At 36.4% G+C, this 25710-nt stretch overlaps 1 protein-coding gene and 1 long non-coding RNA gene across 13 annotated transcripts; one reads left to right on the forward strand and one right to left on the reverse strand.

The window, feature by feature from the left end:
* Window positions 1-149: 149 nt before the first annotated feature.
* LOC110626858 lies at window positions 150-25471 on the reverse strand. Of its 12 annotated transcripts, none has more exons than XM_043961956.1 (18): window positions 25450-25471; window positions 19730-20004; window positions 19509-19638; window positions 19277-19383; window positions 18997-19141; window positions 18753-18891; window positions 13279-13372; window positions 12104-12256; window positions 5890-5990; window positions 5185-5298; window positions 4534-4757; window positions 3677-3735; window positions 3403-3588; window positions 3191-3314; window positions 2894-2949; window positions 1606-1751; window positions 1281-1448; window positions 150-691 (listed from the first exon to the last, which is right to left on the reverse strand). In XM_043961956.1, the coding sequence occupies exons 2-18, from the start codon at window positions 19788-19790 to the stop codon at window positions 389-391; spliced, it is 2310 nt and encodes a 769-aa protein (XP_043817891.1). In that variant the 5' UTR covers window positions 19791-20004; window positions 25450-25471; the 3' UTR covers window positions 150-388. The 12 variants fall into 12 exon arrangements, with proteins under 12 accessions (XP_043817891.1, XP_021628687.1, XP_021628683.1 ...); XM_021772995.2 differs by lacking the exon at window positions 25450-25471 and adding an exon at window positions 24453-24791 and having other exon boundaries at window positions 19277-19380; XM_021772991.2 differs by lacking the exon at window positions 25450-25471 and adding an exon at window positions 24453-24791.
* Window positions 21712-22861, forward strand: LOC110626860. The gene is made up of 3 exons (XR_002489792.2): window positions 21712-22381; window positions 22473-22602; window positions 22732-22861. It is a non-coding gene; the product is annotated as an uncharacterized LOC110626860 (long non-coding RNA).
* Window positions 25472-25710: the final 239 nt, after the last annotated feature.

Raw genomic sequence — 25710 nt, forward strand, 5'->3', positions numbered from 1 at the left:
GACCAACCAATCAAATTGAATGAATGACCAAACAATCAAAATGTTGTTTTTCTTTTATTGGAAAAATATAAATGCAAAGTTGCAAGAAGCATGAAAAGAAATTTGAAAATGCTCACTTTTCTAAAATTTAATATGATTTTTGTTTCATGGAAACGGAAACAATTTGTACATTTATTTAACTATTAAGATTTTACTTCAAATAGTATATAATTTCTGAGAAAAAAAATACATGATGTCATTAAAAGTATATAAGAAATGAGGCGATTGCCGACTAATGTACTTTACTGATACAAACCTTAAGCCCAACGCTCCGGTTCCTGCTCCAAAGTTTAAATGAAGCCTACATCACAACAACAGTATTGTAATTGTGCAGCAGCAGCAGCAATACTTATGTGTCAAGTGTCACATTGACTTCCATGTTGGAATTGGTCAGGATGATATCTTTTCCATTATCTGCTTTTGGGTGATCAGCACAATCCAATTTGATCCTCACGTGCAAAGGTCTCATAAAAATGAGGTCCCTCAAATTGGCATTCGTTTTTAACAGTTGAATGCATGCATCTCTTCTGATTCCTCTTCTTCTCCCTGGATCTAAAATATCAGCTATTCTTGCTGCATCATTCTCCCTACTGTCTTCTTTTAAATCAGGATCTCTTTTAAGTCTCAGATACAATGCCGCATATATAATAACCTGTTGTATAAATAACATAAAACAAAAGCTCAGTACTTTTTTTCTTTTTTTAAAAAGAAAGCTAAGTAACTGTCACTGACCTTAGCATTTTGAAACAAACATGCTGTTATAATTTTCTATTTACTTTCATTCTATAGTGAGTTCATTATGACCGATTAACATGCTGTTAGGAGAGAAATGTTTCCTTCATTATTTATATTTTTTAGAAATGGAACCAAAGAAAATACCGATAATGATGCAGACAGATGATAAAGCCAGTCAGACGAGCATGTCCACCTCAGCTATCAGCTAAGAGCAATTACTTTGGCTTAGATGCCTCAACAATATTTCCAACTCTGGAATTGAATTTAATCTGTTCATAAGCTAATATGATTCATTGACAGACAACTCGATAGATGGAAGTTGTTTTAAAGTCAAAAGAGTTTTAAGCATTACAAACTAGCATATTTTTTTGCATTGGCTAAAGACAGTAGCAAGAAAGAAGGTGCACTTTTTACAATCTTCTAATAAAGTCCTGTTTGTGCAGAAATGTACTGCATGAGCGTGTCGTGCAGGACTTGTATAAAAAATAGCATAATAATTTGCGTACCTCACTCGTTCCAGGACTTGTATTGACGGCACAATCAATGTGCATCCTTCCATCTTCAGACTTGACATCTGATGTATAACTGTCTTCACTAGTAATCTCAGACTCAGATTCAGGAGTTGAAAATGCCAGATTATCCAAATCATCATACCATTGTTGGGCAACTCCAACCTGCTTGCATGCACCCATAAACGATGCCCATTAAGGCTCTGGAAATATAGAAATTACCAAACCAAATGGCAAGTCAACAAGGCTCAAAAAAAGAAAAGAAACAAATGAAATATGGATAAATAAATAACTAAAGCCATGCAATTTAAAACTTAAAAACCTTCTCTGAGGATCCCACTGTACACTCTCTTCCTAAAACTTCAGTAGCAGCCCCTCTTGCCTGACGCCATATGCATCCTTCTTGTAATGGTTCAACTAGCTCTACATCCATAGGGATATCTACATTCAACCGTATCTCAATCCTACCTGTTACACCACAACCCTAAATTACATAAGCAGTAAGACATTTGGATATGGCATATCAGTGTAGCTGGCATATAGCATGTGCGTGGTCCACCCCCCCCACCCCCCCAACCAAAATTTTCCTGTTATTGAAATCAGGATTGGAAGAGTCCAGGTAGCTGCACGTAGAAATAACATAGTTGTTCAAGCACATGATGCATCCAAAGAGTACAAACTTGTGCTAGTTGACTCAACCATTTTTGAAAAAGCAGTTCATCAAGACATTTGAGGTGGCAAGTTGATCTGGTTGGGGTTGCCTGTTCTAATATTTTTATTCAATTAAATTATTCCCACTCGTGCTTAGATGGACTGGCCCTCAAAAAAAAAAAAAAAGGAAAAGAAAAAACCTCATATGCCCAAAATGAAAAATGCAAAAGCATGCGAAACTGTACTTGTATTATCCACAAAACCTTGTTCCATTCCAGGCTCCTTTTATTTTGCAAAAAATATGTTTTCGAGAAAGTTTCACATTTTCTGTTGTCTAGGAGTAATGAAAGAATTGGCCAATGGGAAACAATTTCCCGGTTAAAGGAAAATTGAGTCATTTTTAGGGATTTTAAGAATCTTATTAACACCCTTTCTTTTTAACACGACAACCAAAACAATGGAAAAGAAGTTATTTTCTCAGAGAACAATTTCCTAGAAAATATTTTCTGCAAAACAAATGGAGCTTGACCATGACAAAAATTGTTGCAGGAAGTCAACCTTGCTAGCACTAGTAACTTTCCTATATTATCAATAAAGTTGCAGAAGTGCCTCAGTCAGCCATCAATATGATAATTGTCACAGGCAGCATCAGTCTAACAAAAAATTAATAAATGGTTTAGAAAGATATGTACTGTGTATACATTCAGTTCAAGTTAAGATTTTATTCAGATGGTCACATGGAAGTCAATCCTCAATATAGTTTGTGAACTCTATGTCGCACCAAATTTAAGAGGGAAATATTTTGCCGGCAGAGGCATATAAATAAAACTTTAAGCACCACAAAAGAACTCTAGTCAAATGCACTGTTTGCTACATTTATATTTTACTTGGACTAAAGTTGGATGCCGCAGAATATTTATTTCCTGTCTGGAATAAATAAATCAACAACTGTAAAATACCTGGCAACGAGCTGAAAGATTGAAGATGATCAGTCCATCCTCCGCATGGTGGAGCACTGTCAAACCAGTGAAAAAATTGAAAAAATGAAAAAATATGCATGCGTGTGTGCATGGAGTTCAACGTAAAGAAAATTCGGCATGCAACTGATATATTGGCAAAAGGAGAAAGTGAACATTACAATGATCATCAAATGGATTTAAAAGGAAACAAGCTAAAAGAGGTTTGGGGGGAGAGGAGTGGGACTCCAGTTGAATTCAGAAGCACGATAGAACTTAAGTTTTAAAGAGTATAGTTACTTAGGATAAACTCTTTCCAAATAAAAGGATGGCCAATATGGAAATCCAAGGATCCCAAAATTTGAAAACTGGAAGTTCGAGGAGCCTCCTGATTCTGTGTCTAATTTCATCACCCCCTGTGCAACTTCAAGAAAGTATTCCAATAAATAAGAAAAAACTAAAACCAAATGGTTGATGAAAATAAGAACACGACAAGCTAATGTGATTTGTACCTGTGTCAGACACAACTAAGAAATTTTGGAAGGTTGTTACAGCTGATATTAGACTAGCAAATGGAAGTCCCTTTGGAGAGGAATTGGCATTAATATGACTTTGCAACCAATCACTTGGCATCTGTTTCAAGAGGGATATTTTATCCATGATCAACTGTCCATACGTCTCGAAGATATTGGGAAATCCTTTCAGGGTGTGGATGAGCAAATATCAGATATAGATAGTTGAGCTATGATGCAGCCAAGGGAAAGAGATATAAAATTAATTTCAAACCTTCAATACATTCTTTTATTTCTCCCGAAGTCAAATCCATGATCCATAGGGTTTCAAACCTGCAAATAAAAACAAAATTTACCACATTGATCCTTATATTTCTCCCGAAGTCAAATCCATGATCCATAGGGTTTCAAACCTGCAAATAAAAACAAAATTTACCACATTGATCCTTATGTCAGTGATTCCCTGAACAGAACCAGGAAAAACATTAGATATGAAGGTCATGAGTTGGCTTTAAGATATTTGGACTCATTAAATTGAGATAGATGAATTAATACAAAATCATTCCTGGCAAATGCGTTCTGTAAACTCTTCAATAAAGATCTAGCTCAATTGGTTGCTCATTAGTTTAATTTAAAGGATCTATTCCTTGAAATTCACATCTTTGTAATGTTGTGGGCATAGACACAAACTCGACCAATAGATTTTAATCCTTACCTACAACAGCAGAAAACAAAATCAAGCATAGAACCTATTGCTTATTATAAATAATAACAATAACAATAATTGCTAAATTTAGGTCAAATCTAACTCAATCCAAAAGTTAGTTTAAGGGAGGAGTACCCAAGACCTTTGTAAAGGGCACGTTACACCTTACAAAATGAGATTCAACGAACTCTCCTCACATTCAGAACTACACTGAAACGTAAAATATTTATGGGAGCCCACCAATATAGAAACTCTAATACTGTGTTAAACTTGGATCAGTTTTAACTCACCCAGAAGCTAACTCAAGAAAAAGGAGTGGCTAAAACCTTGTAAGGGCACATTACCCTGTTCCAAACGCCGATGTGGGATTCAATAACAACAACAACAACAATAATAATAATAATAACAAGAAAATCATCCTTTACCTGCGATTGATGATTAAGAAACTATCATCCACTGACTTCAAAAGATGCCAAGGGAAAGCCAGCAGTTGGGAATTAAATTCTTTGGACTTCGAATCAATCTCCGTTGCAAAACCAATTTTATTTGCAATCCAGGTCCATATGCTGCTACTTTTATTGACGCTACAAATGGGATAAAGAGTATCTAAAACTCGCCTCTTCATATCAGCTCTCCGGATGGCTTGGTTCTTGGGGAATATTGATCATCAAAGCAAAATTGTAAGTTGCAAAATTATCTAAAAACAGCAATAAGATTATACTTCTTTCCAAAACATGCCAACAAAATAAATGAAGCTTCGATTTTTTTTTCTTCAAGCAATTGCATATCATATAGTAAAACTCATCCTCTCTCTAAAGCTTCAATTATACATGTCATTCAGGTAAGACAAAAAGATATGCAGATAAAATTATAATAAGCAATCAATAACCTTCTACCACATTATACATAAAAAGGTGCAATACCAGATATTAACAATTCTTAAGCATTGGCTGATAAATGTGAATATATTTGGAACCCGCACTAATTCCCATTTTAAATCTAGCGTGAACTCAAACATTAATAGACCCCTCAATTTCATAATATATGGAATCATTCAAAAGCTTCCGAATGAATACCTCCGAATCTACAATATATAGGCAATCCTCAGCATCATGATAAAAGGAACCAGAAGGTCGCAGTAGCTTGGCAGACTCAAATGCTCCATCCTCAAAACCTGGGGATGAACCAATCTGACATATGAAAATGTAAGGCTAAATCTAAGCTCTGTTTTCATCTAAATTCCACCTTTTACAATTGCAATGTTGTGCATTAAATATGGATAAGAACATAATAAAATAAAACAAACAGAAATGTGATATGAAAAAAAATCATAAACAATCATAAGGTTATATACATTGAAGCTGTTGAATCCCACATCGGTTTGAGATAAGGGTAACGTGTCTCTCCCTTGAGCTAACTTCTGAGGAAGTTAAAGCTTGGCCCAAATTTAATATGGTATAGAGCCTCCCACCGATGTTGGACCTCCCATAAATATCTTACGCTCTAGTATAATTCTAGGCGTGAGGGGTGAGCTTGGGGTGACGTGCCCCTTATCCTTATCCTGACATTCCTGCCCTTAAGCTAATTTTTTGGGGTGAATTTTGGGTGAGATAAATTTGATCCAAATTTAACAGAAGCCCTTTAGCCAGATGGGGACAGCAATGATCAGTACTCATATCAACTTGGTTTGTCATAGAAAGGAAATCGTGGCACATAGTATTTGCTACTGAAAATTTAATTGCAGTTTGACTTAAAATTAATTATACAACTTCAATACGTACACAGTCCATAATCTTCCCATTTCCATCCATTATGATAATCCGATGATGATTGCTGTCAGAAAGGAATATGCGATCACTACTTTCATCTGCAGAAATGCAGCCTGTGGAAAAGAACAAGGCAGGTTTTAAGGAAAGAATATTGAGAAACCACTAAATTACATATACAGTCCAACTCCTTTTAGGATAAGTATGATTCTATTCACGTACCCAAGCTTATTGTTACCTCACCCTCTACCATGAAGCCAAGGATCAAGGGATAAACTATATATGAATGTATTGTGGATCTTATTTATTGTTGAATATCAAAATCTACTCCTGTCTCGTAAAAGGATGAACATATATAGCAGTCAGGTTACTCAGGGAGGTTTAGATGAGGTTATTTTGGTTTGGTCCAAACCTGAATTCAGACTAGTAATTTCAGGTTAACTATTAGGTCCCAGTCAAAGCCAAGAAAAGCACAGAAATAGAATAAGAAGTTTCTTATAATTTTTTTTCATACCCTCAGTGCTGCAGATACAAGTAATAAATAGAAAGGAGAAACAACCACTAAGTCCTATTCTCTTGGCCACAACTTGGCACTAAGAGATATTATTCCATGATTTTCTGCCAACCATTTGACTAGGAAAATAAATAAAACAAATAAATAAAATAAATAATATCAGCACTAATCCAAATACTTTCTATTTTTGATAATGACTCTGCTGGTACGTCGTAGTGGCCTATCAATACCTTCCCCTTCAAAATGAACCTTGTCCTCAAGGTTCAAGTGTGGAAAACGGGCGGACAAATCAGCTGTAACTTCCCAAGTGGCATCTTCTTTCGGCAAATGCGTCCACTGGACCAAGCTTTCTTCAGTGAAGCGATTACCAAGTCGCACCCATCTCGTATCCAAAATTGTAGTAGGCTCAAAAACAAAGTACCCATCATCAGTAAGCTGTGGAATATCTGAAGAAATTGGAGCAGCATCGCCTACATATTTTTTTAGTAGTGAGACATGAAAAACTGGGTGAACTTTGGATTCTGCAGGCAACTGTAAGCGATAAGCCAATTTCCCAATCTTTTCTTCGACCAGATACGGTCCATAAAAACGGCAAGCCAACTTCTGAAAGGCACGTTTTGAAACGGATTGTTGCCTATAAGGCTGTAACTTAAGATAAACAAAGTCTCCAGGAAAGAACTCCACATCCCTGCGTTTTTTGTCTGCAACCTGTTTCATTTGATGAACAGATCGAGAAAGATGGATTTTCAGATCACGCAGAATTGCATCCCGGGTAGCCAAGTTACGATCAACTTCGTTAACCAAAGAAGAACCAGGTTCATAACGAGGAATCGTTGGTGGATCCCTGCCATAAAGAGCTAAAAAGGGTGTCATTCCAATAGAGCTATGGAAGGACGTATTGTACCAAAATTCTGCCCATGGTAAATACGAACACCACTTTCGTGGTTGTTGGCTTGCAAAGCAACGAAGATACTGTTCCAAACACCTGTTTGTGACTTCGGATTGGCCATCCGTTTGAGGTTGATAGGAAGAGCTCATATTAAGTTTAGTACCATAAAGCTTGAAGAACTCCCGCCAAAAATGACTCATGAAAATCGGATCACGGTCACTAACAATTGACCTTGGTAAGCCATGGTATTTAACAACTCCAGTAACAAATAGTTCAGCAACCACTTTAGCAGAATAAGGATGTGCTAAAGGCAGAAAGTGAGCATACTTACTCAACCTATCAATGACAACAAGAATTGAATCTTTACCCGTTGAAACTGGAAGGCCATCAATAAAATCCATTGCTATATCGTCCCAAACTTGGTGAGGAATGGGCAGCGGCTGGAGAAGACCAGCAGGAGAAGTAGTTGCCGATTTATTTTTTTGGCAAACAGTACATGCAGCAACATATTTCTTAATTTGAAGTTGCATAGAGGGCCAATAGAATTGCTGGGCAATTCTTTTAAAAGTGCGAAGGACTCCAGACTCCAGAGTGGCCACCACAGGGTGAGTCATGAAATTCCTGCAAAAGCTAAATAGGCAAATCAGTGTTAGGAGGAATTACCACCCGATTCTTATAAAACAGCAACCGTTCTTCCAAGAGTAAGGCTTTCCCGGATTAGCAGATGCAAGCTGGCCAATTTTAATCATATACGGATTTGAAGAGAGAGTAGCTTTAATACGATCCCACAGAGAAGATTGCGGCAAAAACAGAGAATTGAGACTAGGACTACCAGAGACGCGTGATAACGCATCTGCAACATGATTTTCTTTGCTTGGTTTGTACACAATCTCATAATCATAACCCAGGAGTTTTGAAACCCAATTCTGCTGCTCTGGGGTAACAATCCGTTGTTCGACCAAATATTTGAGACTTCTTTGGTCTGTTTGAATAATGAATTTGCGGCCCAGGATGTAGGGGCGCCAGGTACGGATCGCCTGTAAAATGGCCAGCATCTCCTTAGCATAAGTTGACCAAGATTGTTTGGAAGAGCCCAGGGCGCGACTCATGAACGCGATGGGTTGATCATTCTGAGATAGGACCGCACCAATACCCGTATTTGAAGCATCAGTAGTAATAATAAAAGGCTCATTAAAATTAGGTACAGCTAGTGTAGGTGTTGCTGTCATTGCATTTTTTAAGGCTATAAAAGCAGCCTCTGCCTCTGCAGACCAAAAAAAATGACCCTTCTTTAACAAGGTGGTCAAGGGCGGAGCCAATATTCCATAATTTAGAACAAACTTTCTGTAGTATCCAGTGAGTCCCAGAAACCCACGCAATTCTGTGACAAAAGATGGAGAAGGCCAGTCAAGAATTGTGTTGATTTTGGATTGATCCACCTGTACACCCGCACCGGAAACAACATGCCCCAAATACTCTATTTGCCGTTGTACAAAGGCACATTTGCTGAGGTTGATAAAAAATCTGTGTTGCCGCAATAATTCAAAGGCCAATTGAACATGCTCAAGATGAGACTCCCATGTAGTCGTATTCATAAGTGCCTGGAAGGTGGAGGGTGCATTGCAAAGCCCAAAGGGCATCACCAAGTACTCGTAATGTCCATTGTGAGTGCGGAATGCCGTTTTATGAATATCAGGAGGGTGTACCCTGACTTGGTGGAATCCTGCAATAAAATCAAGTTTAGTAAAATATGTAGCACCATGGAGCTCATCCAGCATATCTTCAACAGTCGGAATCGGGAATCGATCTCTGACAGTAACTTGATTCAGAGCTCGATAATCTGTGCAAAACCTCCAAGAGCCATCTTTCTTTTTTACTAATAAAACAGGAGATGAGAAAGGACTAGTATTGGGTCGAATCAGTCCCTTTGTCAACATGTCATGGACCTGTTTCTCAATTTCATCCTTCTGAAAGTGGGCATATCGGTAAGGGCGAACATTTACTGGATCAGCACCTTCTTGGAGATTAATGTGATGGTCAATATCCCGCTGTGGGGGAAGCTGGCATCTGAAAATTTAGTTAATAAGTGCAGCATATCAGGATGGAGATCCGTAGGAAGAGTGATAGTGGGCGATTCAAGGCAAAGAGCAAAGACTGCAGAGTTATGACGCAATTCCTTGGAGATGGCTTTCAAGGAGAGCGATTCAATTTGCTGTGTTTGAATCCCCTGCAGGTGGCGTTGTTTTCCTTCCCAGAAGAAGTCCATCGTCAATAACTTCCAGTTGCAGGCCATTGTACCCAGCTGTTGTAACCACTGTATTCCCAAAACAACATCGAGACCCATTATAGGAAGAGAATAAAATGTGGCAGTGAATGGTATACCTTGGAGAGAGAACGGAATATCCTTGAACTTGCCAGTACACCGCAAAGGGCTGCCATTAGCTACTTTGACATTGAACGGTGTTGTAGGTATGGTCGGCAGCTTGAGCAATCTGGTGATTCTCTCATTGACGAAGTTATGAGTTGATCCACTGTCAATGAGAACAATTAATTCGATCGCATTAATTTGGATCACAACCCTCATAGTATTTGCTGAAGACCACCCTGTTAAGGCATGTAAGGAAATCTCCACTTCTGTATCATCTTCGTCCTCCAATTCACAACCGCCATCCAGAAGTAGTAACTGAGGTTTGGTGCATCTGTGTCCTGGCATAAATTTGTCATCACAATTAAAACACAACCCTTGAGCTCTTCGTTTTTGCATCTCATCCCAGGTCAGACGTTTAACTGGAGTTGTCTGTTTAATTTTGGTCGGAGAAAAAGAACTCGATTGGAGAGATGGGCGAATTGCTTTTCTATTACGTAGCAATTGCTCATCCTTCATTCGAGCCAAACTTATGGCGTCTTTCAAGGTCTTGGGTTTAAACATCCGAATCCCCTTTGCAATCTCAGTTTTTAGACCTCCCAAGAAAGTTCCAACCAATGCCATTTGAGTCCATCCCTACACTCGATTTCCCAGGCGTTCAAACTCCCTCTGATAATCACGCAGATCACCTGTTTGACGGATTTTGGAAAGTGATTCATCAAAATCCTCACTGTCTGTAGGCCCAAAACGCGCCCACAATTCTTCGGAGAAGACTTCCCACGAAACAACCTTTCCTGCCATGTGTTCATCGGAGCCACTGCCACCACTCGTTTGCTTCACCACGGAGGTGGTAAGAGGCTAAAGAAACTTTTTCGGTCTCTGGAGTTCCCTGGTATTCGAAGAACTGATCTACTCTGGTAAACCACTCAGTCGGATCGTCCCCTGTGTACTTGGGGAATTCCAATTTTGCGAGCTTAGCCGAAAATAGCGGTCTCCCTCCATCTTTAGAGACTTCAGGAGTAGCACGTATTTGACTAACTTGATCATTCGCGGCACTGGATTCTTCCTTATTAGATAAGGAGTTTTCTAATAACTTTGAAATTGCTGCTTTAATAAATTGTAAGTCTTCGCCAATCCCTTTCTCCATTCGTGACAGATTGTCTTGGAGTTGGCCAAGCCCCGCTTCAAGGTTTTCGATCCTTTCCTTGTTCGTAGCAATTGAAAGAAGGAAAGAAAGGAAAAAATAAATACGGCTCTGATACCAATATTAGGTCCCAATCAAAGCCAAGAAAAGAACAGAAATAGAATAAGAAGTTTCTGATAATTTTTTTTCATACCCTCAATGCTGCAGATACAAGTAATAAATAGAAAGGAGAAACAACCACTAAGTCCTATTCTCTTGGCCACAACTCGGCACTAAGAGATATTATTCCATGATTTTCTGTCAACCATTTGACTAGGAAAATAAATAAAACAAATAAATAAAATAAATAATATCAGCACTAAACCAAATACTTTCTATTTTTTATAATGACTCTACTGGTACGTCGTAGTGGCCTATCATTAACCCACAGTTCCTTTTTTTAAAAGCAAAATCATATTAAATGGGACAAACGGAAAAAAATAAGATAAAATAAAACCATTATGGAGAAGTCCATATATTTACCGATCAAAAACTCATTTTTAAGTTGAAGAAAGAACAAAAGATAAATAAAAAGAATAGGAAAGCATATTTCTACACTATATAATAATATTCATATGCACAAAACATAAAACGCTAGTGTTATATTAATATTGAATACTAGTATCAAGTACTAGCATACTACAAAAAACAAGTGATAGAATGCTTACAAAAGAATGTACACATGATATGCAAATATATATATATATATACACTCACTCACACACACACACACATATATGTCATCCTAGCTCATATTTTGCTTAGGTATATAGCCTCAATTAGATTATAAAAAGCCGGGCTACAATCCTAGACAAAAGAGGACGGTTGCATTACGTGACAACTAGTGTAAACTTTATCATATCTCCTTATATAGATCCATACACATATAAATCATATGAATACTTTTCATGTTATGTTTCTCCTGCTGTACAGTAGGGAGGGGAGATAATCAATTTTAAGTTTTTAACTATTTTTGACAATAGTATATAAATAGTTAATAGTCATTTGTAGAAAGGTCACTTCTTGCATAAATCAGCTAAGAGGGAAAGAGCAAACTCATCAGGTCACCATCCTATTTGAGGTCTCAGTAGTTTCAGATAGGGGACTGCATTGTTTCACACCATATAAAGATCTTGGTCTTAGAACTAAGTAGATTTCTACTCTTTCATATTTGGGTATACAACCAACACAACAAAATTTGACTTTCATGATACCCTAAAAAGAAATACAGTTACATGATAAGGCCACAGAAAAGGGCGCCACCAAGAAAGCCTCTACCTGGGAAGTAGAGGAGCATGTTTTGCAGAGGAGAGGAAAGGTCTGGTTCCTTAATGACTTCAGCTTGTTTCACCCAAGTGTTCTTCAAGTTGTGAGAACTTGAATTCTTATTAACAACATTCCCATTCTGTTGCATATGTAACTCCTCAATGTCTGCAGAAGAGAATTGAGTGAGAAAATAAACATACTGATTAGGCAAAAAAAGCTTATTTTTGCTTTTAAAAATAGAATAAATAAGCTAGTAAAATTTGCTTGATCCCAAACAGACCACCCTTCTAATTAAAAATAGATAAATAAGCCTTTACTTTCAATTCATATTCTTCTTTATGTTCTCATCTCTCTATGACTTTCTTTGACAATGTCTGTGAGCTTACATAACCTACTCATCTCTACATCATCATCAATGATGGCTAAAAAGCTAAAGCATAAACCCAAACAAGCAGCAAGAACCAAATTTGAAATTTAGACAGAAGTAAAAGAAGGGGATGACTGCAACAAAAACAATGAAACACACAAAGAAACCTTTTAAACCATTTGGCAAATAACAACTTATCAATCTACTCCAGGCACCCACAAATTTGCAAATCAAATACACAAGATAGTCGATGAGGACCTTGTGTACTAAAATATTTTTGTGCATGACCTTGACTCTATTTAAATTGGAAGCAAGTTATATTAGTCTATTTTGATCTATTTTTAAAAGTTAAAGGACTTATTTGTCGCATTTTAAAATTTGAAAGGCTTATATGTTCCCTAAAGACTTTTTTAATCCGCTTTAAAATTTTAGAAGAATTATTTGATCTATTTTATTAGGTAAAGGATCTGTTTGGACCCAAAAGAGTTAAAAGTGCCTATATGACTATTGGCCCATATTTTCAGAGTCAAAATAAGTCTGTTTTCCAATAAGGTTTTTAAACACGTTTACATACAAGAAGTGCAGATGATACGTACAAGCAGCAACATACTGCATTTTTTGCCCAAAATTCAAGTTGTACAAAGATTATGGTAAAAGAATTGGAAACAAACACACAAGGAAAAGGGATGATAATGATAAGTAGGGGAAATGGCTCACAAAGATATCGTCTGATAAAAATTGACAACTAATAAGTGAAAGCTATTATGTTGCAAGAGAAGCTTTCCATTTTAGACAGTAAAACAAAAATATAAGCACATACCTCTGTTAAGCATTCCAAGATCCAAATCCTTCTCATGATAAATAAAAGGAGTCATCATATCTCTGAATAAAATGTAGCAAGCTCCACTTTCCAACTAAATACATCAGCAAAACAATGTGCAAGTTATACTACATACAACTGTCCAGTATTAAGAAACCATAACATCAATATGGAACTCAACCAGCATGTTTCAAATAAATATATAAATAAATAAACAAACATATGTCAGCTTATGACAAGATTGGTTATTAATTATAGTGTTCAAAATCAATATGCATATTATGTGCTTGCATCTAGAAATACAACTTATTCAAATATGCCTCAATCCTAACTAAATGAAACCAAGTATATGTACCCTTTCAGACACTGTAGTTAGAACAAATTTCATTTGACTGAAATTAAATATTCCATACTATGATGAACACACCTTTACACACTAGCCATTACTCACATGCATTGCACATGATGCTTTATGACATTTAATGTGTAATTTTTACGCGTGCCCACATATGAGTATGCTCCAGTGCAAGAATATAGAAATGCCAAATCCATTTCCCATCATAGTTCTTTCAGTTGTTAATTTATTAGACATAATTATAGGTAATGCAAAAAAAGCAGACATGTTAGTGTGAATATAATTTGCACATAATCACAAGAGATTACATAATTATAGGCTAATTGATTGATAGAGTATTCTTAGGAGTTGCCTTAATATGACCTTATAATCTGTATATATATACACTTACTTCAATAAAAAAATATACAGAAATTACCCAATTATTCCTTATCTTGTTACATGGTATCAGAGACATTTCCATAGAGATTTAATTTTTTTTTTCTCTCCCGTTGAGTTTTAAATTTCTTTTTGAAAACTTAGGACTCCTGTTCTTTTGGGTTACCTATCTAAGGTAATATTTGTCTCTCATCGCCCATCTAGAGGACGCCGGAGTCGCCTTGCAGCCCCCTTTTCAGATCTGTGGTTCATTTGCCGTTTGGGTATTGGGTTGGAGGTTTTTTTGACACTGTTCACACCAGATACAGTTCACTCGATTACTATTTACTGGGTTAGATTTTGTTATCTTCCTTTAATTCGTTTGAAGATATAGGAGTATAAAGTTTTGTTTGAAATGATTTCTGACAGTAAGATCCATATTATTAAAATTATTCCAACGTCTTCAGTAGCGGCTGAGACTGGTAAAACATGTCTTATTTCCTCTTCATATAAATGGGTTTTCATTCTGGTGCCATGGATCACATGACAGGTAATCCTCATATTTTTACTAGCTTTCGATTTCATAAAACACCATGTCCTGCTATTGTAGCTGATGGGTCAACTTATAATGTTGAGGGTTCAGGGACTGTGAAATCTACTCCTATTATCCTATCATCTGTGTTAAGTTTACCTAATCTTGCCTTTAATTTAATCTCTATGAGTAAACTTACCAAAGACCTAAATTGTTTTGTTTCCTTTTTTCCTAATCATTGTCTCATTTAGGATCTTGTGACAAAGCAGATTATTGGTAAAGGACATGTATCCGGAGATCTCTATATTTTGGATGCATGGGTGCCTCGGTCTGTTGCCTGCCTGCTCCAGTGTCGTGTCTCCGTTTGAAACACATTGTCAGTTGGGACACCCTTTATCAGTTTTGAAAAAGGTATGCCCTCAATTTCATGAGGTATCTTTACTTGAATGTGAGTCATGTCATTTTGCAAAACATCATCGAAGCTCTTTAAGTCCTAGAGTCAATAAATGCTGCTTTTGAATTAGTTCATTCATATGTTTGGGACCCATGTCCAGTTGGATTTAAGACTGGATTAAGATATTTTATCACTTGTGGATGATTACTCTAAAATGACTTGGATTTATTTTATGAAGTATCGTTCCGAAGTATTTTCTCATTTTTCTGCCTTTTGTTCTGAAATTAAGACTCAATTTAATGTCTCTTCAAATTTTGCAGGGCAGCAATGCTAAAGGATATATGTTAGAATCATTCCAGACTTATATGACTCAACATGGTATTCTTCACCAATCTCATTTGTTGATACACCCGCTCAAAATGGGGTAGCTGAAAGGAAGGATCGACATCTTCTTGAGACTGCTCGAGCAAGTTCCTAAGCAATTTTGGGCTGATGCTGTCTCTACTGCATGCTTTTCTCATTAATCGCATGCCCTCCACAGTACTAAACGGTAATACTTCTTATAATGTCCTTATTCCTAAGAAACTATTATTTCCTCTCGAACCATGACTGTTTGGCAGCACTTGCTACGTTCGAGATGTCAGACCTCATGTGACTAAACTTGATCCTAAATCTTTGAAGTGTGTTTTTTTGGGATATTCTCGCCTTCAGAAGGGAGTATTAGTGTTGCTCCCCAAACCTCAATAAATATCTGGTCTCAATAGATGTAGCCTTTTCTGAGCAAATTCCTTCTTATCCTGTTGCACAAACCTCGCCCGATCAAGAGGAGGACGATGCGTGGCTCATCTATAGAATCATATCTGATGGTGGGACCTCTTCGAATATGCCTTCTGCTGCTGTACAATATGACGATAACATTCCTCTTAGTATTCAGCCTCCTGTTAAACCGTCAGTTGTTCAAGTTTACTCTCGGAGACCAGTACCTGATGATACATGTCCTGCACTAGAATCTTCTTCGCCATCGGATCCACCACCGAGTGACCTTGACCTCCCCATTAGTCTTCGTAAAAGCAAATGACAGTGTAAATCTACCTATTCTATTGCTAACGTTCTGTCGTATAATCACATGTCTCCTTCTACCTCCATAATTGTCTCTCTAGATTCCATTTCTTTGCCTAAGACAGTTAAAGAGGCCCTGGCTCATTCTGGATGGCATAATGCAAGGCTCTAGATGAAAATCATACATGGAAACTAATTGATTTCCCTTTTGGCAAGAAGGCCTCTAGCAAGAAGGCTGTAGGCTGTAAATGGGTTTTTGCCATCAAAGTCAATGCAGATGATTCCATAGCAAGGCTTAAGCCCCGTCTTATTGCCAAAGGTTATGCCCAAACCTATAGCATTGACTATTCTGACACTTTCTTCTGTGGCAAAAATGACCTCAGTTTGCTTGTTCATCTCCTTAGTTGCTTCTCAGCATTGACCTTTACACCAATTAGATATCAAGAATGCATTTTTACATGGTGACCTCCAAGAAGAGGTGTATATGGAGCAACTACCAGGGTTTGTTGCTCAGGGGGTATAAGAAATTTGAAGAAATCTTTGTATGGTTTAAAGCAAAGTCTCCGTGCATGGTTTGACAAGTTCAGTGAAGTTGTTCAAGAATGCATTTTTACATGGTGACCTCCAAGAAGAGGTGTATATGGAGCAACTACCAGGGTTTGTTGCTCAGGGGGTATAAGAAATTTGAAGAAATCTTTGTATGGTTTAAAGCAAAGTCTCCGTGCATGGTTTGACAAGTTCAGTGAAGTTGTTCAAAAATTTGGATTGGAAAAAAACAAGTGTGACTATTCAGTCTTCTATAGTATTTCAGATACTAGTACTAGCTACTTGCATGTGAGTTTTCATACCAAAGACTTGGGTCAGCTTAAGTATTTTTTAGGAGTCGAAGTCTTGAGGAGTAAAAGAAGAATTTTCCAGTCTCAAAGGAAGTATGTGCTTGACTTGCTTACAGAAACTAGGAAGATGGGAACTAAACTACGTAGCACACCCATGATTCCTAATATATGTCTTACAATGGATGACAAAAACTCTTATGATGATAAAGAGAGAGGTACAAGAGGTTGGTTAGAAAGCTGAACTATCTTATGGGGATAACTCGGCCAGATATTGCTTTTGCACTAAGCGTTGTAAGCCAGTTATGTCTGCATTTATGATGAAACATTAGACCGCTCTAGAACAAATTATATGTTATCTAAAAGGGACTCCTAGATTCAGTATACTCTACAGTGATCATGGGCATACTGCACTTGAGTGTTTTTTTGATACTGACTGGACAGGATGCAAAAGTGATAGAAGGTCGACTACAGGCTACTGTGTATTTGTTAGAGGAAACCTAGTGTCTTGGAAAAGTAAGAAGCAAAATGTGATATCCAGATCCAGTACCGAGTAAGAATACAGGGCCATGGCTCAATCAACTTGTGAAATTATGTGGATAAATCATCTGCTTAAGAAAGTTGGTATGGATGTTACGTCACCTGCAAAACTTTGGTGTGATAATCAGGTTGCTCTTCACATTGCTTCCAATCCAGTATATCACGAGCGGACTAAGTATATTGAAGTTGATTGTCATTTCATCCGTGAGAAGATTCAAGAAAATTTAATCTCCACCAGTTATGTGAAGACAGGTGATCTACTCATCAAAACTTTAAATGATCTCGAATAAAATATCTTTTTAACAAGTTGGGCATGATAAACATCTGTGATCTAACTTGATGGGAAGTGTTAGAGTGTGAACATAATCTATACATGATCATAGGAGATTATATAATTATAGGCTAATTGATTAATAAAGGATTCTTAGGAATTGCCTTAACAAGTCCTTGTAATTTGTATATATACACACTTACTTCAATGGAAAAATATATGGAAATTACGCAATTATTCCTTATCTTGTTACACAGTGATTTGAAATTAATTGAAGTATATGTTTTACATGCATAGCTATGTATAAGGATAACCAAATACACACACCTAACAGAATATAATATTCAGGGCATCCAGCATTATGAAAACAAAAGTAGAAGTTGCCTTGGAGCCCCTACTCATTAATCTTGTGCTCTCTTGCCTTGCTCTATTTATTCATAACAAAAAAAAATGTAATGCAATATTCAAAACACATAACAATGCATATTAACTTGTATTAACTTGACTTGCCTTGTTTATCCATATAAATCAATTGACATACCAAAGAAACTTCAAATCATACCAGTATTTTTCATGGCTTCCTGTCATCATTCACCAATATCTCAAACAGTGGCAAGTGCAACAACACACAATAATCCTTTTTTAGTGCAAAGAGATTTGTCTCAAATAGAACTAAACACACAATATATACATAATCAATGTCATATCCCAATAACACCACAACCATCGTAGTTTTGTAGCCAAAGACTAAAGCCATCCTAGATATTGCATCTTGTGGATGCATAACGTCTTATTTCCCTAATGTAAGTTTAAGTTTGAGCTTCATATACACAGATTAGAGCTATACGTTACATACATTATATATATATACATATATATTTTCACACACATGCACACAATCAGTGCCATATCCCAATAACACTGGAGCCATTGTAACTTTGTAGCCAAAGGCTATGGCAATACTGGACATGACGATTTGTGAATGTATCATGTATAACATCTCATTAGTATCATTTAAGTTTGAATTTTTTTAATTAAAAACAGTCATCATGGACAATAAAATTTGTGGATGCATAACATCTTATTTCTATAATTTAAAGTTTCAGTTTTTAAATTAAATATTATAATATCACCTCCAAAAAGTTCTTGTTGGACAATAGAATAGGAAATGTAATGTACTCCTGCATTATCAATTCAATAAAGCAAGTTTGAACAGCAGCATTTCCAATCGAATTTCCAGAATGGAAGCCCAAAACACAGAGCTCAGGATATCTGGCATGACAAAAATAATAGCATCTTTAGAGTGAATCATCTATTAAACCTAACTCATCCAAATTTAATAAATTTAAAAGAAGAAAATATTTGATATTGACTTACTTCTGCTGAAGTAACTTCATTTTTTCAATCATACTAACAATATGAGAATTCTCAAAGAATTGTCCAGCAAGAGCCAAAAAGATTCCATCTTTCTTGAAGTGATCTTCATCTCCTTCAACCCTATTTAACCAACAATGATCTGGACCTGTACAAGTCATTCCAAAAAGTTCAATAAGAATCCAGTCTCAAGATGTGTCTTGCAGCAGAATATATAAAACAAGTAAAATAAAAAAAGGGAACACAAAAATTAGTATAGATAGACACTAGTTTTGGTTTCAACCTTCAAGCTCACTAAAAGTGGACTGGATGAAGGATAATATATCATCAACAAGGAGAGGAGTAGACTCATCTGTCACTTGGATATTGTTGGGTACCTGAGAGTAACTGCTGTTCATGAGTTAGGCAAAATCACCAATAATTACTGTGAAGTACTCAAATAACTCGACCAAATAAAAACAGAAAGGAACCAAACAAAATCGCAAGAAACAAAAGAGCACGATGCAACTAATTACCGCTGAGAATGAACCTCTTTATCCAAAATCCTCGAGTCACTGATTCTATAATTGCCTGAATGGTGCACTGGGCCTAAAAGGGAAGATGAACACAAGTTTATGGCTTCTCTAGATTGCTGTAAATGATTACCTGCCAACAATTAAAAGAATAATTAGACACATCACCCTGCATCTCTATGAATCAATTACAAACTTAAAAAATAGTAATGAAAATGCAATACCTAGGAAAATTCGAGACAAGGATACTGAAATTTCTCTCAAATGTCGATATCTCAGAGACATTTTCTCAAAGAACTTCTAGTTAAGCTGGTGTTAGATGCAAAAGAGTATAATCTAGGCAAGATTTTTCACAGTAGGATTTAAGCCACCGAGTTGCAAAATCCAGCCATCTCACATCGGGTTAAATTGTTGGCTTGGCAGGTGTAAGCATCAGCAAATTTAGTTTTGAGAGGTATGACTGCAAGAGGCAGAGGTGTGCAATCGATTGAACCGTAAACTGAAAAATAAAAATCTAAAATTATGAGAACCAAACTGAAAAGGAGTTGAATTTGATACATCATTTCTCAATACAACGATAGTCACAGATATATAAATAAAAATAAACTCTAACATCCAAATGAAATCAACAATATAGCAAATCTCAACATTTGACATTCTCATTCTGAATAATTCAGAGGTAATTAAAAGGGAAAACCATGTAGTCGGCTTGGCTTGGAAACCCACATACAAATCACAATAGTCAACAATATACAACCCATCAGAAAGACATACATAAAAAGGAAACCCATAATAAAAAATGAATGGACCTTAGAGATTGCAGACAAACCCATGCTCAACTAAAAGCGAAGGGGAGTCTAGATGCAATCGATAGTATGCAGTCCCTTTGGTAGGGCATGAGGAGTCAACTAGAAGCAGGATGAGAGGAGAAGTGAGCCATGAGGACTCAAGCAAAAGTAGCCAAGTGGATTTACGACCGTGGATTGTTTGAAGGGACCAATACCAATGTAGGTCGTAGGACAATGTGGCTAGAGACTTTGGCATGCAGCGCTGGAGGAGAGGAATGGTTGTGATTGGGTTAAGTCATGTTTATGGGTCCAGTGAAGGTGGGAAGGAGACGTAGAGAGTTGAAAGGACTGAGAGAGGCACCGGCCAAGAGAGAGAGCTGAAACTTCATGACACATGATACATATATATAAGAACAATGAAACAACATAGCATAGTAGAGGGACAAGATTGGTCAATTCAGTTTCCTTACTAAATTAATTGAATTAAACCGAAAAACCCAAATTTTTAAAAAGTATTAACTGAACAAAAAAAAAATTCAAATTGACTTGATTCAATCTTCACCTGTTTGTGTTTCAGTTGGTACAAACTGTCTTGGCCGAAGGAAGGATCCCTCAAGTGGTTGTAGGGGAGTATCTCGGGGATCCTTAGCCGCTTCCATCTAGTCTGAACGGTTGATCCTTAAGGCTTAATATTGCCGACGAGCTCGATCCCCGTCTCCTTCCTTGGCTCATGTGAAGGTTTGATAGTGTTTTATTGTGTCTATGGGTTTCAAGGCCTTTATGGTAGTGGCTTCTCTGGTTCCTAACATTTTCTGCGCTTTTTATCCTATCTCTATTGATGATGACCTGGTAGCCTCCCTTCCGATTGTGGTCTCAGGCGGTGGCGGCGGCAACAACATTGCTCCAGAGAGTCTCTGCCATCTACAACCTAGGGTTTCAACGTTCCTTGGGTTGGGCTTTTGTCTTTTCAAACTTGGGCGTTTGGCTTGAGCTTTTTGGACTTAAAACTCAGTTTGGTGTTTATAATTGTGGGCTTTGTTTAATTTTTAATTAATTAATTAAATTCATTCATTAATTAATTAAACAAATTACGTAGATGAATTATATAAAGGAGCATTTATTTCCCAGGTAGGAAAAAGAAGGAGAAGACAAGTAACCAAAATCAGTAAAACCCCAAAGCGAAATTCCTGAGAATTAATTTCTTAATCCAAACTATGCTCAAATCTCAACTCCAAATTCACTCCATTTAGATTTTAAAAAAAAAATCTTGTATTTAAAAAATAAACATAATTATATATGTCTTGTAAGATATTAAGCAGGTAAAATAGATCTTCATGTCATTCAAATTAAAATTTAAAAAGTTTTATGTTATAAATTGAAGTTTAATTATCACTCTTAGAACTCTAAGTTCAATATCGTGGGTAAAATTTACTAGACTGATTCTCAAAATTTTTTTATCATTACCACATATTTAAGCAGAAATACCTTATGTGATATAAAATTCAACATCAATCCTTCGCTTTTAGTTGAGTATGGGTTTGTCTGCAATCTCTAAAGTCCATTCATTTTTTATTATGGGTTTCCTTTTTATGTATGTCTTTCTGATGGGTTGTATATTGTTGACTATTGTGATTTGTATGTGGGTTTCCAAGCCAAGCCGACTACATGGTTTTCCCTTTTAATTACCGAATTATTCAGAATGAGAATGTCAAATGTTGAGATTTGCTATATTGTTGATTTCATCTGGATGTTAGAGTTTATTTATTATTTATATATCTGTGACTATCGTTGTATTGAGAAATGATGTATCAAATTCAACTCCTTTTCAGTTTGGTTCTCATAATTTTAGATTTTTATTTTTCAGTTTACAGTTCAACCGATTGTTACGCCTGCCAAGCCAACAATTTAACACGATGTGAGATGGCTGGATTTTGCAACTGGGTGGCTTAAATCCTACCGTGAAAAATCTTGCTAAGATTATACTCTTTTGCATCTAACACCAGCTTAACTAGAAGTTCTTTGAGAAAATGTCTCTGAGATATCGACATTTGAGACAAATTTCAGTCTCCTTGTCTCGAATTTTCCTAGGTATTGCATTTTCATTACTATTTTTTAAGTTTGTAATTGATTCATAGAGATGCAGGGTGATGTGTCTAATTATTCTTGTAATTGTTGGCAGGTAATCATTTATAGCAATCTAGAGAAGCCATAAACTTGTGTTCGTCTTCCTTTTTAGGCCCAGTGCACCATTCAGGCAATTATAGAATCAGTGACTCGAGGATTTTGGATAAAGAGGTTCATTCTCAGCGGTAATTAGTTGCATCGTGCTCTTTTGTTTCTTGCGATTTTGTTTGGTTCCTTTCTGTTTTTTTTTTGGTCGAGTTATTTGAGTACTTCACAGTAATTATTGGTGATTTTGCCTAACTCATGAACAGCAGTTACTCTCAGGTACCCAACAATATCCAAGTGACAGATGAGTCTACTCCTCTCCTTGTTGATGATATATTATCCTTCATCCAGTCCACTTTTAGTGAGCTTGAAGGTTGAAACCAAAACTAGTGTCTATCTATACTAATTTTTATGTGTTCCCTTTTTAATTTTACTTGTTATATTTTGCTGCAAGACACATCTTGAGACTGGATTCTTATTGAACTTTTTGGAATGACTTGTACAGGTCCAAATAGGGTTGAAGGAGATGAAGATCACTTCAAGAAAGATGGAATCTTTTTGGCTCTTGCTGGACAATTCTTTGAGAATTCTCATATTGTTAGTATGATTGAAAAAATGAAGTTACTTATCCATTTAAAAGAGAGATTTAAGTATTTAATTATCCATTTAAAATGATTGAAAAGATTGGACTCTAGATAAACTGATTATAGAGAGATTTAAGTATTTAATTTTAAACATATAGGGATCTATCCATTAATTATGCTAAAACTCAAGGACTAAAATGTAGTTTATCCATTTAAAAGGGATAAAAAATATTTTCACACTTTTAATAGTAAAAATATATGGAAAGATCTCTAATTTGAATGGACTAATTAACAGAGAAATTTAAGTATTCTGTTTTAAAAAATACAGAAATTAATACATTAATTATGCTAAAATTTAAGAATAAAAGTGTAATTTACTCTAAAAATAAAAGCATTAGAATATTCCACTTTTAAAAAACATAGGCTATAATAATGATAATAATATAAATTATTAAAAAAATATAGGAAAATATTGATAAAATGCAGCTATGAAATGCATACTTCAAAGTTCAATCCACATTCTCTACTAAATACCAAATAAACAAGTGTAAAAAATATGAACGAATGTACACTATTAGCTAGGGATGAGCATTAGGTCGGTTCGGTTCAAAACCGAACCGAAAAAACAGAATTGAAGAACTTTACAAAAACCGAACCGAATTGAACCGAACCAAATCGGTTCGGTTCGATTCGGTCAGTTCGATTGGTTTTTGGAGCAATTCGTTTAAACTTAATGCTAAACGACCTGCCAGCAATGGCAATTCCATCCTTTTACCTTAATGACACGTGAAGCCTCAAAAGTTCTGGGTTTTCATCAATTTTATTATGCTATTCAAAGAATTTGAAAGAATAGTTGCACCAAAAAATCAACTCAATTATTAAACGAGTTCCAATAAACTCAATATCAGAAGAATAAACATCTCGTCTTAGAACAAAGTATATTATGAAAACTTAAAAAACATGAAGGACATAGGCTATTTGCAACCTAATTTCCATGTTCTATATTTAGCATTTACCCCGAAGATCTGGAGTAGCAAGGGATCTAAGTTTTCTACCTGGAAACATTATTAAAAAAAGAAGAAGAAAACAGCGCAAGCTTAAAAATATAACAGAAATGGTTATTTCCAGGATAAGCAGGAAATCTTTTAAAAAAACAAGTACCCATCAAACCGTCAATAAGGCTAAACATGACAAAAAGCTGGAGAATCTCTTTATAGACTATAACTGAAATATTTATTAAAATATCTCTTTATAGACTATAAATTTCTCAATAGTTTTACCCAGATAGTAGTAGTACTACTATCTATGAAAGATGCTGAAATAAAGACACAACACAACATCTAATTTCTAATATATATAAATCAGAACACAACATCACACGGACTGTTTTCAAAATATTTACTCACCTTCTACGGTTGCCACAAGTTCAACAGCACACATGGACGACACAACTGACTGAACTGAGGGCGGGAGGCGTGAGAGAGAGATGTACGACACAACAGCACGCGGCAGTGCACGACAACGATGCAGATGTACGACACAACAGCACACGACAGCGGCGATGGGTGACGCGGCACCGACGATTGCGGCGACGGGTCAAGCAGCCACAACGTACAAGCTGAGTTACCCGACGATGGTCAATCGGTCGATGTTGCCGGGAGGAAAGTGGAGGTTGGACGGTGGAAGCGCCGCTGGAAGTGGTGGATGGAGGCACATGCACTGTGAGTGTGAGGTGAGGGCAGGCGGCGTGGAATCTGAAATGGAGAGCGACAGAGCGTGAATGCGGACTGTGGCAGACAAGATGACTTTTAGATTTAGGGCAAATAAGTGAACTGTTAAAAACGACTTAGTAGTGATGATTTCGGTTCGGTTCGTTTTAATAGAAATTTTTGAATCTAAAATCGAACCAAACCAAAATCATCATTTTTCAAAAATTTCAACCCGAACCGAACTAAAAAATAAAACCGAATCAAATTTTCGAAATTAATCAGTTTGATCGGTTATTTCGGTTTAAACCGAATATTATTCACCCTACTATTAAGGTGAGCATTTTGTCAATTCGGTTCAAAATCAAATCAAACCGAATAAATCAAAAACCGAATTGTAGAATTTTACGCAAATAGAACCGAACTGAATAAGAAGAATAACTGAATCGAATCGAACCGATTTGGTTCGATTCAATCGATTGAACCGATTTTTAAACTTTCTTTTTTTCTTTTACATTCATTCTAAAATTTTATTGAAATATTTTAATTTTAATTTTTACAAATAAAAAATCAATAATAATCATAAAATAATATAAAAGGCCAAAATTACATGATTCAAATTCCAAACATTGAAAGGACATAAAATTAAACAACAAAAACATCATCATAAAATTAAACAACAAAAAAATTTAATTACCTTTTACAGTTGCTGACGAGGACTGAGAACTGAGGAAGACTGAGGACCGAGAAAGACAGAGTATTGAGGACAACCAAGTTGCTGACGGGGCGGAGAGCCGATGGACTTGAGAGCGATGGCCGACGATGGAGAGCGATGGCCGACGATGGAGAGCGATGGCCGATGATTGCATGGAGAGAGCGACGCCGCCGACAATTGTGTGGAGAGCCCGATGGACTGGAGAGCGACGGCAGACGATTGCGTGGAGAGCTACTGACGCCG

This window comes from Manihot esculenta, chromosome 11 (genome assembly GCF_001659605.2).
Source record: "Manihot esculenta cultivar AM560-2 chromosome 11, M.esculenta_v8, whole genome shotgun sequence".
NCBI classification, from domain to species: Eukaryota; Viridiplantae; Streptophyta; class Magnoliopsida; order Malpighiales; family Euphorbiaceae; genus Manihot; species Manihot esculenta.